Consider the following 17,657-nt stretch of genomic DNA (forward strand, 5'->3'; position numbering starts at 1 on the left):
CATCACTCCCAACGAAAACCTCAGCATCTTCAGCTCTGCTACCTCTAATTCAACCTCCTGTCAATGCCACTGTCTCTAATCCATACACCATTGCAGGTCTCACCACAGTCCTATTAACTTTTCCTTTCATTCTTGCAGATACCCTACTATCACAAATCACTCCTGTCACTCTTCTCCACCCACTCCACCCTGCCTGCACTCTTTTCTTCACTTCTCTAACACTCTCCATTACTTTGCACTGTTGACCCCAGGTACCTGAACTCCTTCACCTTCTCCACCTCTTTTTCCTGTAACCACACCACTCCACTGCCCTCCCTCCCATTCACACACATGTACTCTGTCTTACTCCTACTGACTTTCATTCCCCTTCTCTCCAGTGCATAGCTCCACCTCTCCAGGCTCTTCTCAACCTGCTCACTATTCTCACCACAAATCACAATATCAAAATATCAAAACAAATTGCTGCTTTCACCTCCTTACTAATCCTATCCACATCTTGCTTCACTAACTCCACATCATCCAACCTTCTCTCTCTCTGATTTTCCTCATTCATCCGCTGCTCAAAATACTCCCTCCACCTTCTCAACACACTCTCCTCACTATTCAACACATTTCCATCTCCATCCTTTATTGCTCTAACTTGCAGTTCATCCTTCCCAGCTTGGTCCCTCTGTCTGGCCAATCGGTACAAATCCTTATCTCCTCCCTTAGTGTCCAACCTCTCATACAACTCCTCATATGCCTTTTCCTTGGCTTTCACCACATCCCTCTTTACCTGTTGCCGCATCTCCTTGTACTCATGCCTACTTTTTTCATCACTCTGTCAAACCCACTTCTGTTTTGCCAACCTCTTTCTCCTTATGCTCTCCTGCACTTCCTCATTCCACCACCACGTCTCTTTGTCTTCCTTTCTATTTCCAGATGTCACACCAAGTACTTTTCTAGCTGCCACCCTCATCATTTCTGCAGTAGTTGCCCAATCATCCAACACCTCTTCACCACCACCGAGCCCCTGTCTGACCTCTTCCCTGAACCTCACACTATACTCTTCCTCCTTCAGCTTCCACCATCTTATTCTTCTTTCAGTCCTCACTCTCCTCCTCTTCTTCCTTGCCTCCAAAACCATCCTACAGACCACCATCCGATGCTGTCTAGCTACACTGTCCCCCACCAACACCTTACAGTCTCCAATCTCATTCAGGTTGCATCTCCTGCATAGAACATAGTCCACCTGTGTGCACCTTCCTCCACGCTTATAGGTCACCCTATGATCCTCCTTCTTCTTAAAATAATGCCATTTCCATCCTTTTAGCAAAATCCACCACCATCTGCCCTTCCAAATTCCTCTCCTTAAGGCCATACCTACCCATCACCTCCTCATCACCTCTGTTCCCTTCACCTACATGCCAATTAAAGTCTGCTCCAATCACCAATCGTTCTTTCCTAGGTACACCATCTATTACTTCATCTAATTCACTCCAGAATCTTTCCTTCTCCTCCATCTCAAAGCCGACTTGTGGAGCATAGGCACTGATGACATTTATCATCATCCCTTCAACAGCCAGCTTCACGTTCATCACCCTATCAGAAACTCTCTTCACCCCCGCTACACTTTTACTGTACTCTATCTTCAGAATCACCCCTACACCATTTCTCTTTCCATCCACATCATGATAAAACAGTTTAAACCCACCTCCAATGTTCCTGGCCTTACTCCCTTTCCACTTGGTCTCCTGAACACACAACATATCTACCTTTCTCCTCTCCATCATATCTCTCTCCCTTTACCAGTCATAGTACCAACATTTAAAGTACCAACCCAAACCTCCACTCTCCTACACTTCTCCTTTATCTGCTGTCTCTGTAGACGTCTTCCTCCTCTCCTTCTCCTCCTTCGGCCAACAGTAGCCCAATTTCCATCGGTACCCTGTCGGCTAATGATACCTGTGGCGGTCATTGTTAACCTGTGCCTCGACCGATCCGGTATGAAATTCTTATTTTTGATTCGCATATTTGATTTGGCAAATGTTTTGCCCTGGATGCCCTTCCTAACGCAACCCTCCCCATTTATCCGGGCTTGGGACCGGCACTAAGAGTGCACTGGCAAGTGCCTCCCTTCCATTAGGTACAAATAAGGACACAAATAAGTGTCACAAATTAGGACGCAAATAATTAGGTTCCTTTATAATATAAAGCCCATAGCATACACTTTAATTAAATTGCTTTTTTCTTTGCTGTGGTGATGTTCATACACTGATAAACAGACAACATTTTTTCCTTTATCTCATGGGACCATCACATACTGTAAGCACAGGGCATTAGTAAGTAAAAAGCTAAAGACTATACATTGGATCAACAGATAGATCACAGTTTCAGCTTTAATATTGACTGGCACCCAACTAAAATGGCAGTTCATAATTGTTCTCTTGACACCAGATGGCACTATTGCATTATTATGAATCTGTCAGTCAGGTCATATCACACAATGAGCTCCATTCCCCAGAAGATATTGCATCTACAAATGTCTGCCACAGACTACAATCTGCAGGTCTCTCTCTCTCTCTCTCTCTCTCTCTCTCTCTCAATTTATCTTGGCACACACACACACACACACACACACTGTGGTGAGACCTGCGATGTTGTATGGTTTAGAAACAGTGGCATTGAGTAAAAGACAGAAGGTGGAGCTGGAGGTAGAAGAGCTGAAGATGCTGAGATTTTAATTGGGAGTGACGAGGATGGACAGGATTAGAAACGAGTTATTAGAGGGCATGTACGACGTTTTGGGGACAAAGTGAGAAGGGGCTATTGAGATAGTGGCTGTGGCGACCCCTAATGGGAAAAGCCGAAAGCACTTATATTTGATGGTGTTTCTGTTTCAGCCAGTACAACTGTCAAAGTCCTTGGTGTTATTATTGACCCTAGTCTTTCCTTGAGGCTCACATGAATAATATTACCAGGATTGCCTTCTTTCACCTTAGACTTTCACCTTAGCTAAAATTAGAAATATGATGTCGTTACAGAATGCAGAAAAATTTGTTTATGTTTTTGTTACATCTAGATTAGACTACTGTAACGCTTTACTGTCTGGGTGTTCGAGTAAGTGCATAAATAAGCTTCAGTTGGTTCAGAATGCAGCAGCAAAAGTCCTCACTAGATCTAGAAAATATGACCACATCACCCCTGTTTTAATCAGTCTACACTGGCTTCCAATCAAATCTCACAATGATTATAAAATACTACTACTGACGTGTAAAGCACTTAACGGTCTCGCACCGCAGTATCTGAGTGAATTTCTGTACCAGTATGGTCCTCCATGCCTACTTAGATCAAAAGGTGCAGGCTACTTGTTGGTACCTCAAATAATGAAAATGCAGGGGGCAGGTATTTCTCTTATAAAGCCCCACAGTTATGGAACAGCCTTCCAATCAGTGTTTGGGAATCAGACACACTCTCAGTGTTCAAGTTGAGGTTGAAAACATATTTATTTAGTCAAGCCTTTTATCAGTAGATTTTTTTTTCTTAGGTAAAGGTGCAGATCTGGAGGGAGCATGGATATAGAGTGTTTGGTGAACTGGGATATTTGTATGCTGTCGTCACCTCACTTTCAAACATTCACTCAGGTTTGTTGACGGTGGTGTGGTGGGTCATCTCTTATCCCAGAAATCCCTCATGTCTGTGTTACCTTCTGGTTCTTCCTTTTAGCTATGCTGCTATAGCGAGTCTTGCAGGAGTCCAAACTGCACAGTGACATTAACCTTCATACAACAATAAAGACACATAATAATCCATATCCTTCTCCTCCTTTCACCCCTCTTCTCTCTCTCTCTCTCTCTCTCTCTCTCGGTCGAGTTAAACATGCTTCTGAGGTTTTAGTGACCACTGTTCCTGCCCCTCTCCCCTTCGTGGCTCTTTCCACTTCGTCCAGGCCTGCCTCTGGATATTGTTCTCTTCGATTGGAGGCCACTCTGTGCAGACAGTTTCTCATCAACGCCTTGGGTGGTTCAATGAAATTCCGGACTAAGAACGGGCACTTTGAGGATGGATTGGACTGTAGCTAATGTCAACTGCCTGCTACATTGACTCAGGACTTCTTTCCGCTTCTGATTATCTTCACTGTACCGCACAACATCGTATATCTGCTATAAATGGACATTCGGTGCAACCCAGATGAGGATGGGTTCCCTCTTGAGTCTGGTTCCTCTCAAGGTTTCTTCCTTATGCCATCTCGGGGAGTTTTTCTTTGCCACAGTTGCCACCGGCTACCTCATGTCAAGTCAAGTCAAGTTTATTTGTATAGCGCTTTTCACAACAGACATTGTCTCAAAGCAGCTTTACACAAATCAACAGTGATGGTGAATGGTGTGAATTTGTCCCTGATGAGCAAGCCGTGGCGACTGTGGCAAGGAAAAACTCCCTTAGATGTTATGAGGAAGAAACCTTGAGAGGAACCAGACTCAAAAGGGGAACCCATCCTCATCTGGGTGACATCAAGAGTTTGATCATAAATCTTTTAACAATACAGAACACTGGACAGTGAGAACTAACATGATTACTGGAGTATAAGATTATAAGTGATGTTCTTTCTGCAGTCTTATACAGTCTATATGGTTAGTAGCTCCGAGTTTTATGAGCTCAGCATTTGTGATCACCACAGATCCAGCATCAGCTTCTCCATGCCAGAGCCTTTAAACACTCCAGGAGGTCCAATGTCAAAACTCCACACATGTAGCGGGATCCAAATGGCACTGGTACGTCTCTAGATGGTTCGGGATGTTTGTGAGTTCGGCATCTACTTCTTCAAAGGTCCGTAATCATCACGAGGTGGGAGGTGACTGGAGCTGGCCAAACCTCAGGGTGTCTCGGGATGGGGAGAGAAAGAGAAGCAGTGGAGAGGAATTAGCGTAGCTGCTGTTCATGATATTAACAGCACAAGTTGATAATGTGCATGTGATCAGATGTTCTGGAGCACAAGGTTATGATATGTGATGTGTGTTATGTGTAGGCTTTGCTAAAAAGATATGTTTTTAATCTACACTTAAACTGGGTGAGTGTGTCTGAGCCCCGAACACTGTCAGGAAGACTATTCCAGAGTTTAGGAGCTAAATGTGAAAATGCTCTACCACCTTTAGTGGACTTTGCTATTCTAGGAACTACTAGAAGCCCAGAGTTTTGAGATCTCAGGGGCGTGGCGGATTGTAGCGTGTTAAAAGACTGGATAGATACATGGGAGCCAAACCATTTAGTGCTTTATAAGTGAGAAGTAATAGTTTGTAGTCTATTCGAAACTTAACAGGAAGCCAATGTAGGGACGATAGGATTGGGGTTATGTGATCATATTTTCTTGACCTTGTAAGAACTCTGGCTGCTGCATTCTGGACTAACTGAAGCTTGTTTATTAATGATGCAGGACATCCACCTAGTAATGCATTACAGTAGTCTATTCTGGAGGTCATGAGCATGGACGAGCTTCTCTGCATCAGATATAGACAACATGTTTCTTAACTTAGAAATATTTCTAAGATGAAAGAAGGCTGTTTTTGTAACTTGGTTGATATGATTTTTAAAAGACAGGTCGCTGTATAAAATAACACCCAGGTCTTTTACCGTTGAACTAGTGGTTACAGAACATCCGTCTAAATGCAGGTTGAGATGCTGGAGCGTCTGTATACTAGTTTTTGGGCCGATGAGCAAAATCTCAGTCTTATCAGAATTTAAAAGTAAAAAGTTATGAGTCATCCAATCTCTTATTTCCTTAACACACTCAGTTATTCGAGTTAATTGAGCTATATCGCCTGGTTTAGATGAGACATCAGGGACAAACTTACTTATAAAGAACATATTCACTTTTAATCACCACATTTTCTGTGTAAAGCCGCTTTGAGACGATGTTCATTGTTAAAAGCGCTATACAAATAAAAATGAGTTGAATTGAATTGAATTGAATTGATTTGAATTGAATAAAGTTGTGGCGTGAACAAGAAAGGGTCTGAGATCTCTTCAAAACAGAACTGGATTCTCTTTTGATTCCACAAGATTGTGAACACCAAAAGGATTAAGATTTCCTTTCTGGTTCACTTTAAGTGAACTGTTTTTTTGTTTTGTTTTTTTAAATAAATGATATGTGAAAACACAACAGTGTTGTTTTTTGGTCCTCTTCAACCCTTTCCTTAATTTTTTAGGGCAAACAAAAGAAATACTTTTATGTTTTTGTGTGTTGAGGAGAGTTGCCATTTAATGTTATCATCTTTCCAAACTTAATAAGTGCTCAACTCTTTAAGGACTACACAACCCCATGATTTTTCTGTTGTTACAGCAGTGACTTAAAACTGGCTACAGGTATGGCAAGCCTCCAGGTACACATGTCAAAACGAAACGCAAAGCGGACCGGGATCTTAATTCTTTCACATATTACGAAGATATTGAACCACAAACGGATCCACAAACGAAGGGTACTCAGACCACCTCCAGGCCAGACCTCTCGCTGAATCACTCCGTTTGAATGGGTTAAACAGTAGTTCAAAGGAGTTGAATATTCTGAGAGTTTCAGATTGCTGATCGGAAGAAAAAGAAGAAGAGGAAAATTAAACAAGTTATGTATTGGGACAAGTTTTAGTACAATTTAACACATGGATGAATTTAATACATTTAATATAACTTACATGGACTAGTTATATACTCCTCTCTATTGAGCTTTATTTCATTAAAAATCTATGATCGATTATAAAAGTGAAAATTACATGATAAGAAAAAGCATTACACACACTAACTTAGGCATTAATTATTATTTATTTTGTATTGTTTTTATTTCTACAAAATGATACCATCAGTGTGTATACCCTCTATCAGGAGACTTGTTAAAAGTTAGTCTTACTTGACAACCCCTTTATGTACTGCAACACCATAACACTTTTGTTGTTAATTAGGTTAATTATTGTTGCATGTTTATCCAATTGTCACGTGTCATTGTCATCTCTCCTGAGCATGCCACCATTGATGTAAACCATGATAATGACTCCTGTGAGAATGAATTGTTTAAAATATACTCCAAAGAGCATATGTATGTGCAAATGTTAAGGTACTGCATTTAGAGGTAATGTTCTGAAGGTCAGGAATTCAAGCTACTTTGAGCAAGAGCCTTATGCCTTTTGCTCTAGGGGCACTGTATCATGTCTGACCCTATGCCCTGACCCCAGGGGCAGGGCCCACTTCCTAACAATGTATATTTGGCAAATAAATGCTCCTTTCTCTTCAAAGAGTGAAATGAAAGAATCATATATTTAACTATGTCTCCTACTAATTTATGAATATTGTCATTGGACCTTGGATCAGAAGGTCATAAGTTCAAATCCCCATCCTAAGCTATCATTGCAGGGTCCTTGGGCAAGACATTTAACCCTCAACTGCTCATTTGTAAGACACTCTGGGTTTTGCCAAACACTTGCCATATGCCGTATTTGCCAAATGCCGTAATCTTAAATGTATACACAATAGCCATTTTTGGAAAAGATAAATCTAATAGTGAAAAATAGAATAAACCCTTTGAATTATGTTAGACAATACACTTTTGTTTTCAGTAGTAGTAGTAGTAGTAGTAGTAGTAGTAGTAGTAGAATGCAAAAATATGGAATACACACTGTGCATTGTGCATAAAATGCATTGTGAAAAAATCTGAATAATTCCTGCTACTCTGTTTCTCAGATAGCCCTTATGATATCATAATGGCATTGGTAGAGTGAGAAGGAGAGGATACGAAAATTAGAAGTTTGTTTTCCAGCAGAGGTGCCTTGGTGAGATGGATACATATGAGGATGACACACACTTTTGAATGTCCTAGAACATGTTAAGGCATCTGAATTTGGCTTAAAGCAGCTACATTGTGTGGTAAGTGTTGGAATGACTCATGGCAAAAGAGATATGGGCACATGTCATCAAACTGTTCTTAGAAGGCAGGTAGTACAACTTCTGGGACATTGTCAATAGCAGAGCACTGACATGGATGGTAATGAGCTTGGTGAAGTGCAAGACAGATTCCCCTATGATGAAACTTCAGTTCAAGGCTAGCACTATTAAGGTGTGTTGCAAGGTTTGCAAAGTCAACAGGATTGTGAGTTTGAACAAGGCTTGAAGGTTCCTTACACATACAGTAGGTATGCTGCAGAGCTTTGCCAGAGGACTATGAAGATTATGTTATTCAAACTCATTAAATTTGTCATACATTTAGAGGGTAAAGTTAACAAAAAAGTAGAAGTAGTGGAAATTTAACAAAATTATTATTTTTTTCAATTAGCTTTGTGAAAAACCATTGAGATGCTGTGGCAGGATCAGTTGCAGTTGATGCTTGGAAATTCTCCACTGTCACTCCTGCAGCAATGTGAAAGACTGATATTTAGTTGTATTAAACATTTGGTTGTAGTTGTTGCTAAATGTGACACAGCCAGTTATGAATTTTATAAAGGAATTGTTTTTTTTTATTATTATATACTTGTTTGCATTTTTAAATGTGCAACCTTATTTATTTCAATACAATTAAAATGATTATCTGTGTTCTGTGTCTTCTGCTAAGTTTTTATTATATTATTATTATAACCATTCTTTTCATATATTCAAATAAAACAGTACACTGATGTTTTGTTTTCAGAAAGGTTGTATGCAAATTGAGCGTGAATGGACATATTTTATCACACTTGGGTAGACAATGATCAGCCCCCTAATGGGTCTATCAAGGTGGAATGCCATGGTGGGTCTATAAAATATTTTTATTTTTATTTATTTTTTTATTTTTTAGTTGTATTTCATGTATTGTCATTCCCTTGTTAGCTTTGCATGATACAATTCTTTCATCCACAGAAAAATTTCACAGAGAAAAGAGCAGTGACAGGGCAGTCTTGTATAGACTGGAGGGCCTGTAAATTTTTAACTATACCCCTGAAAGAGCTCTGGTTATAGGTGACTCTATTTTAAGGTACGTAAAATTAGCTAGACCTTTAGGGGCACCAGCAGTGTAGGTCAAGTGTATATCAGGAGCCAGCTGGTCAGCTTAGGTTTTTAGGAAAGCACAGGTTCTCTAAGATAGTTTTTTCACATAAGAGCTAATGATATACGCCATCAGTAGTCAGAGGTTACTAAGAGTATTATTATAGAGGTGTGTAAATTAGTAAAGGCAATGTCCGATGCAGTAACATGCTCTGGCCCTATCCCAATGCGGCATGTCGATGAAGCCTACAGCAGGTTATGGTTGCTGAACTGCTGGATGTCCGAGTGGTGCTCCAAAAACAATGTGGGCTTTGTAGATAATTGGAGTAATTTTGAGGGCAAGGCTGGCCTGTTAGGGTGGGACGGTATCCATCCCATTTGGGAAGGTGCTGCTCTAACTTCTTGTAGTATAGGTCATAATCTCAGAACAGCACTAGTTAACAAGTGACTGTCCAGAGCCAAGGCCAGGGAGCATACAGACAGGCTAAACCGACTGTCTGCTAGCTACACAGAGTCGTCACTCAGGATCCACCATATTGAGACCATGTCTGTCCCCCGAGCAAAACCAAAATGTAGAAATTCACAGAAAGTCTGTGTAAGTAACCTGATTAACTGTAAATTAAATAGGACTGAATGCACAGCCAACACTTCTGATCTAAAGATAGGATTGTTGAATACTATATCTCTTATGTGAAAAGCACTGACTATAAACAAAATTATTACCGACCAGGAGTTTAATATAATGTGCTTGACATAAACGTGGATTAAACCGAATGAATATGTAGCATTAAATGAAGCGAGTCCTCCTGGGTATAGTTACATACACCAGCTCCGTCTAAATAGAAGAAGAGGCGGAGTCGCAGCTATTTAAAATAATAATCTAAGCGTCACACAAAAAACTAAACATGTAAATGTAAAACATTTGAAGTTCTTTACACCATCATAAAATATTTAGTGTCCAAAAGCAGGTTTAGTCAGTCAATTCCATTAATTATTATTAATAGACCCCCAGGGCCCTACTCTGATTTTCTCATAGAATTTGTAGATTTCATCTCAAATTTAGCTACTTGTTAGACAAAGCATTAATTGTTGTTGACTTTAATATTAATTTTGATAATCAGGAAGACTTCTTAAGAGCAGCCGTTGTGTCCATTCTAGATTCAGTTGGATTTAATCAGAATGGTTTAGGACCCCGTCATAGTGGTGGACACACTCTTGATTTGTTATTAACATTTGGGTTAAAAAATAAAAAATAAATTGTCATAATTTCACAGTCTGAAGCTATTTCAGATCATTACCTCATCTCTTTTAAAATCTGCCTCAGTCATTGCATTAGTATCTCGCCACGTTACCGTGTTAAGCGTACTTTCACGTCAGTTACAGCAGCGCATTTTATCAATAATCTTCCGGAACCGTCTATTAATTAGATCTCCGTCTGACCCCGCAGAGCCTGACTGGGCCACTGAATACCTAGAATCAACCTTCGTTACACTGTAATTGATGTAGCTCCCCTTAAAACCAAAATTATCAGGGAGAAATATTAGCCCAGTGATATAATGATCATACGCGCACCACAAAACAGACCACTTGGAAATTAAAACTTAAATGGCGTCAAACCAAATTGACAGTTTTTCAAATAGCATGGAAGGAGAGCCTCCTGAGTTATAAAAAAATCTGTTAGTGCTGCTGGATCAGCATATTTCTCCACCCTCATAGAAAATAACAAGCATAATCCTAGATTTTTATTTTGCACGGTAGCATCAGGCAAAAAATCCAGAAGGTTAATATAAATCCAAACTATTATATAAGTAACCCTGTAGACAGCAGTGTAATTATAACAGACAATCAATTACAAAGTTTTACCCCTATTCCAGAGAATGACTTAAAACTATTCTATTAGCAGTGGTTATGTACCTAAATCCTTCAAACTGGCAGTTATCAACCCCCTAATTAAGAAACCTGACCTTGACCCTTGTCAGCTGTCCAACAATAGGCCGATATATAACCTGCCTTTTATTTCCAAAATTTTAGAAAAGGTTATAGCTTACATCTTACATTTTTGAAATGCATCAGTTAGGATTTAGGCCTTATCATAGAATAGAGACAGCACTATTTAAGGTGGTAAATGAACTGTTATTGGCCTTCGATCATTTTAACATAATAAATTATAAATCAAACAGTACTTTACAATTATTATTATTATTATTATTATTATTATTATTATTTATTTACATGATTATTTTCCAGTAATTATTTGTGACTTATATTATATGAATTATTATTAAGATAAATAATAAAGTGTTATAATTATGATTAAAAAAATAAACAAGTAAATAAATAAATAAAAACTACTCTTTAAATGGTTCAAAAATATGTCAAAATTAATGACCACTAAACAGACAATTAACCTTATTTATGGTGAAGTTCTTTTTCTTTAATTAGGTGCTCAGGAGAAATGTGTAGTAAAATTAGCTGAACAACTACAAGGATAATTGTTTCTCTGTTTGTACACACAGTGACTAATTAATCCCAATTTGCCAATAACATGTTGGTCGAGTCTTTATATTTGTGATATTTTTGTAGGTCTTTTAGAGCAGTCGAGTGTGCTAATTGTATTAACTGGATTGTATGTCAAGCTTCTGTTAGGTATTGCATGTAAAAGAGCAGTATAGTAAGCATTTTGTTATTTGCTTTGTCATAATTTTGGAAACATATGTCATGTACTTATATACAACAACATTTGTTCTTCTTCATTTTACAGGTTTAAAGAAGCATTTCAAATGAATAGCACAAATGGAACAGTTTTATCTGATAATGGATTTTTTTAATTGCTTTTAACTCTTTGGGTAATAAGAACTACCTGATCCTGGCATTAGGAATTATCTACCTGATTACTTTACTGTGTAATTTAATGCTCTTGACTATGATCATGATGAACTCTAGTCTACATAACCCCAAATTTCTTGCGGTGTGTAACCTGGCAGTAGTTGACATTTCTATAAACAGTGTTATTATTCCTCAAATGGTTCCTGCATTTGTATTCAATCTTAATCACCTCAGTTTTGAGACATGCTTCACTCAGATGTTTTTCATGCACTTTTTTGGTGACATGGAATCCTTTTCACTAGCCCTATTGGCTTATGATCGCCTGATTGCTATCTGCTTTCCTTTGCGCTACCCTACTATCAATACTAATCTGAGGATGATGCTTATCATAGCTGGATTGTGGTTTTTGCTATTTCTGATTGAGATTTACCCTGTAGTTTTGGCCAGTCGTCTCTCCTACTGTAGATCAAGGGTAGTGCCAGGCTGTTGCTGTGAACATGGTCATGTTTTCAACTTAGCCTGGGAGATATTTCTTATAACAGAAGTCTGGCAACCACTAAGACATTAGTTGTTCTGCTTGGCCCTCTGACTTTTATTGTTTGCACATATGTAATAGTGGTGGTAGCAGTGTTGCGAATTGCATCCAAAGCCCAACGCTGGAAGGCCTTCAACACCTGTCTTACTCACATGGTCCTCGTCCTCATTTATTTTATGCCTATTATTATAGCCTACATACTAGGAAACTTGCGGTTAATGCCGTCAGTGGATCTTTACACAACAGCCTTGACAGTGTGTGTCACACTGCCTGGCATGTTAAATCCTATCATATATAGTTTAAAGACAGAGGAACTGCAGGAGAAGTTGCTGAAAATCTTTAAGCCACAAAAAGTGTCACAGTCCAAATAAAAATAAATTAATCAATCAGTGAGCAGTTTTAGTATAATTCACTATTATTTAGATAATAAGATTGGTTCTTTTTTTTTTTTTTTACATTTTTTATGATTTTATTTTTATGTATTACAAACATTTAAATAAAATACAATATTATATTAACTGCCTTTCGCATGAACCATTGTTTGGAAATGTGATTCTTATGGATTTCTTTGCCTTCTATATATGTTTGTAGGATGTATAGACTGAACACGTGCAGAATGGATAATTGCAATGTTTCTATTCTAACTGCTCACACATTTGTGTGATAATCTAATTTGATAACTGACAAAAAAGGTTTCTCTTTTATTTTCTGTTCATTGAAGTTTAGCTAATAACATGGGCAATAACATACAGTATATCACCGATTATAGTTGATTATTTGAGTTAAATGGTGGAATTTGAATTAAATATTTATAGAGCACTGCAAAGCACAGTTACACCAAATATAAAGTTTCATACTTTCTTACAAACACAAAAAAGTATGAATTATCCACAGTCAGTGCTAAATTATGCATGTAGTGTTTATATGCATATCCTGTTTTAGTACAAATTACTTTATATTTATGTGTATTTATTATATATCTTTTATGACTTGCAAACATTTTCATTTGTTAACAAAAAATTTTACATTGAAAGAAAATATGTTTGTCAGGGAATACAAGTAATATATGGCATGTTACAGACCACTCTCCAAACAAAAATCTAAATGGACTTTTCAAGGACAAATCATGGTTTTCAGAAACACTGTAGCCATAGATGAATGCATATAAATGTAGCCCAAATTAAAAAATGAAAATTGTCGATAGTTGCACTTCACCTATCTGATCAATGGGCAAATTAGGTTTATCCATATCATATTCACAGAATTAAACTTTTCATTATCCTTGAGGTAGTGACTAAAGTAACTATAAAGCTGACATGTATCTCTAGTCAAATGAATAATGTATCACATATCTTTTGTATTGTGACATTGAACCACAAGCTTTCTTGAATGATTTTAGGCAGTAAAATGAAGTTAAAAGTAACCCATTCACACAGCATCAAGCTTGATGTAAATAAATTTAAGTAAGTTCAATGCTTCATTGTGTGTGTCCCGCTGTGTTGTACTGGTGTTATCAAAGCTGTAAATAATTTGAATTCTAGTCATATATATATATATATATATATATATATATATATATATATATATATATATATATATATATATATATATATATATATATATATATATATATATATATATATATATATATATATATATATATATATATATATATATATATATATTGATCTGCAGTATATATATATATATATATATATATATATATATATATATATATATATATATATATACTGCCGATCTAAATTAGAGAACAATTTATAAACAATTGAACAATTCTGAAATAATGTCATCTTCACTGCTCAACAGTTAAAGGAGTTTTTTGTCCTGTCTATACCATGCTACCAGTACACCTTTCCCACAAAATAACTAAGGCATTTCCAAAAAAATTATTTTGCAGAAAACACACTGATCAAAATTAGAGAACACTTTCAGATACCTCCCAGTTATTGGTGTTAATCTGGTACCTGGTGCTAATTTCCTTAATTATCTGTCAACCCATATTTAACTGGTAGCCTAACTTCCAGTTTCACTGACTCTGCAAGATGGTGGGCCGTTCTAAAGTGACTGAAAGCCTCTGGCAGCAGGTTGTCCAGATGAAGGCCATGTTGTATTGTCTCTTTACAACATCACAAACTCATTCAAGTCCGCCAAGAAGGCTGGTCGTCCACGGAAGACAAATACAAGAGAGGACAGGATACTGCGGAGGATCTCAATTGGCAATCGTTTCCACACTGCAGCTGGAATTGCTCACCAGTTCAGCGCTGAACAGGTTAAGGATCTGTCTCGACGTTTAAGAGCATTTGGACTAATAGCCCACTCTGCAGTGACCAAACCTCTTATTAGAAGAAAGAATCAAAAGGCTAGACTAAGCTTTGCTGAGGAGCATGTTGTGTGGACAGAGGAGAACTGGTCCAAAGTCCACTTCAGTGATGAAAGCAAGTTTAATTTATTTGGGTCCGATGGGAAACATTATGTTCGGCAACAAACTGAAGAAAGACTAAACCCAAAGTGTGTAAAGAAGTCAGTGAAAAGTGGAGGAGGAAGTGTCATGGTTTGGGGCATGTTTTCTGCAGCAGGAGTTGGGCCTCTTATACAGCTACATGGCAGAGTGAATGAAAATGTTTATCAGAACCTTCTTCAACAACATATGGTTCCTTCCTGCATTCATCACCCAATCAGCCCACAGTGTTAATGCAGGACAACGCTCCATGTCACACAGCAAACGGGTAAAGCAGTTCCTTGAAACTGAAAACATTGAAATAATGACATGGCCTGCCCAGAGTCCTGATCTCAACCCAATAGAGAACCTCTGGAAAATCCTTGGCGACAAAGTTATGGCCAAGAAACCCACTACAGTCACCGAACTGTGGAGGAGACTGGAAGAAGAGTGGACCAAAATCACACCAGAGCAGTGTGAGAGACTAGTGCTGTCCTGTGGCCGCAGATGTGCTGAAGTCATTCAGAGCAGAGGCCTGTACACTTCCTACTAATTGCTGACTGTTGTAACCTTCAGAAAATTTTGTTGTAATCTTTTTCCATGCTACAGTCATTGTTCTCTAATTTTGACCAGTGTGTTTTCTGATATATATATATATATATATATATATATATATATATATATATATATATATATATATATATATATATATATATATAGAGAGAGAGAGAGAGAGAGAGAAAGAGAGAGAGAGATTTTAAAACACAAAGTAAAATAACCAATTAAAGAAACATTTTAATGTATATTTTATTTTTTTATTCCCACCCAATCAAGCAGCTGCAGAGATTTTTTTGGAAAGTTTAAGAGCCCAAAGAAATCCCATATGGATGGGGACAACATTGAATTAGAATTGAATCATTGACCATGGAGATACAGTATGAATGGTGGTTACTGCACCATTAAATTCTGCTATTTTCTTTTTAAAATAATACTGTACTTATACAGGATACAGTTTAACAGTTTCACATATTATTACAAATTAAACAGAAATTAATTATTCATATAATAAAATAAAGTATGTACTGTGTATAAAATGTACAAGAAGTATATAAATGCGTATACTTAAACTATATTTAATGCAAGTTTCATAGTTATTTTTTGCGGTGACTAACTTGTGTGCTGTTTTGTTTACATGGTTATTCCTAAGTGGTTATTTATGTAAGGAGAAAAATGGCAAGCACTTAATTATTCTAGTCTTTTCTCTAAGGATCATATCAGTGAGTTGGTCTTTAACAGGCTGGAAACATTAAAAGCAATCACAATATTAAATAGACAATCCTTTTTATGCCATAATTAGGTACTTAGAGATTGCTTTGGTTTAATTAGCCGGACTGCAAATGTAATTGTTTCTTTGTTGGCACACACAGATACTAATTATTCCCAAATTACTATTGTCCATTTTCCTCAACTATTTATATTTGTGATATTCACTCTGCATTATGCCTGAGTTGAGTGGAGTCCGAGCCGGGTGTGTAAGTGAAGCTTCTAAGGTGCATTGAATATAATTCAGCATTTCTAATTGAGACTAAATTAAATATAGTTACAATCAAATATTAACAACGGATTTGCTTTTCTAGCTTTAGAAAAAAAAAAAAAAAAAAAAAAAGAAAAAAAAAAATATATATATATACTGTATTAATTTGTATAATTGGCATTGTAATCTAAATTATTATTTAAGAGAGGACAGGATACTGCGGAGGATCTCAATTGGCAATCGTTTCCACACTGCAGCTGGAATTGCTCACCAGTTCAGCGCTGAACAGGTTAAGGATCTGTCTCGACGTTTAAGAGCATTTGGACTAATAGCCCACTCTGCAGTGACCAAACCTCTTATTAGAAGAAAGAATCAAAAGGCTAGACTAAGCTTTGCTGAGGAGCATGTTGTGTGGACAGAGGAGAACTGGTCCAAAGTCCACTTCAGTGATGAAAGCAAGTTTAATTTATTTGGGTCCGATGGGAAACATTATGTTCGGCAACAAACTGAAGAAAGACTAAACCCAAAGTGTGTAAAGAAGAAGTGAAAAGTGGAGGAGGAAGTGTCATGGTTTGGGGCATGTTTTCTGCAGCAGGAGTTGGGCCTATTATACAGCTACATGGCAGAGTGAATGCAAATGTTTATCAGAACCTTCTTCACCAACATATGGTTCCTTCCCTGCATTCATCACCCAATCAGCCCACAGTGTTAATGCAGGACAACGCTCCATGTCACACAGCAAAACGGGTAAAGCAGTTCCTTGAAACTGAAAACATTGAAATAATGACATGGCCTGCCCAGAGTCCTGATCTCAACCTAATAGAGAACCTCTGGAAAATCCTTGGCGACAAAGTTATGGCCAAGAAACCCACTACAGTCACCGAACTGTGGAGGAGACTGGAAGAAGAGTGGACCAAAATCACACCCGAGCAGTGAGAGAGACTAGTGCTGTCCTGTGGCCGCAGATGTGCTGAAGTCATTCAAAGCAGAGGCCTGTACACTTTCTACTAATTGATGACTGTTGTAACCTTCAAAAAATTTTGTTGTAATCTTTTTCCATGCTACAGTCATTGTTCTCTAATTTTGACCAGTGTGTTTTCTGATATATATATATATATATATATATATATATATATATATATATATATATATATATAGAGAGAGAGAGAGAGAGAGAGAGAGAGAGAGAGAAAGAGAGAGAGAGATTTTAAAACACAAAGTAAAATAACCAATTAAAGAAACATTTTAATGTATATTTTATTTTTTTATTCCCACCCAATCAAGCAGCTGCAGAGATTTTTTTGGAAAGTTTAAGAGCCCAAAGAAAT

The 17,657-nt window shown here is 37.6% G+C and overlaps 1 protein-coding gene across 1 annotated transcript; it reads left to right on the forward strand.

The window, feature by feature from the left end:
• Positions 1-8,443: 8,443 nt before the first annotated feature.
• On the forward strand, positions 8,444-12,708 carry LOC124394290 (olfactory receptor 52E8-like). Its single transcript, XM_046862434.1, is given in 5 exon segments — positions 8,444-8,486; positions 11,856-12,320; positions 12,323-12,520; positions 12,523-12,593; positions 12,595-12,708. Coding segments are annotated over 5 exon segments (891 nt in total).
• The last annotated feature ends 4,949 nt before the right edge of the window (positions 12,709-17,657 follow it).

The sequence above is a fragment of the Silurus meridionalis genome, chromosome 12 (genome assembly GCF_014805685.1).
Source record: "Silurus meridionalis isolate SWU-2019-XX chromosome 12, ASM1480568v1, whole genome shotgun sequence".
Classification (NCBI taxonomy): domain Eukaryota; kingdom Metazoa; phylum Chordata; class Actinopteri; order Siluriformes; family Siluridae; genus Silurus; species Silurus meridionalis.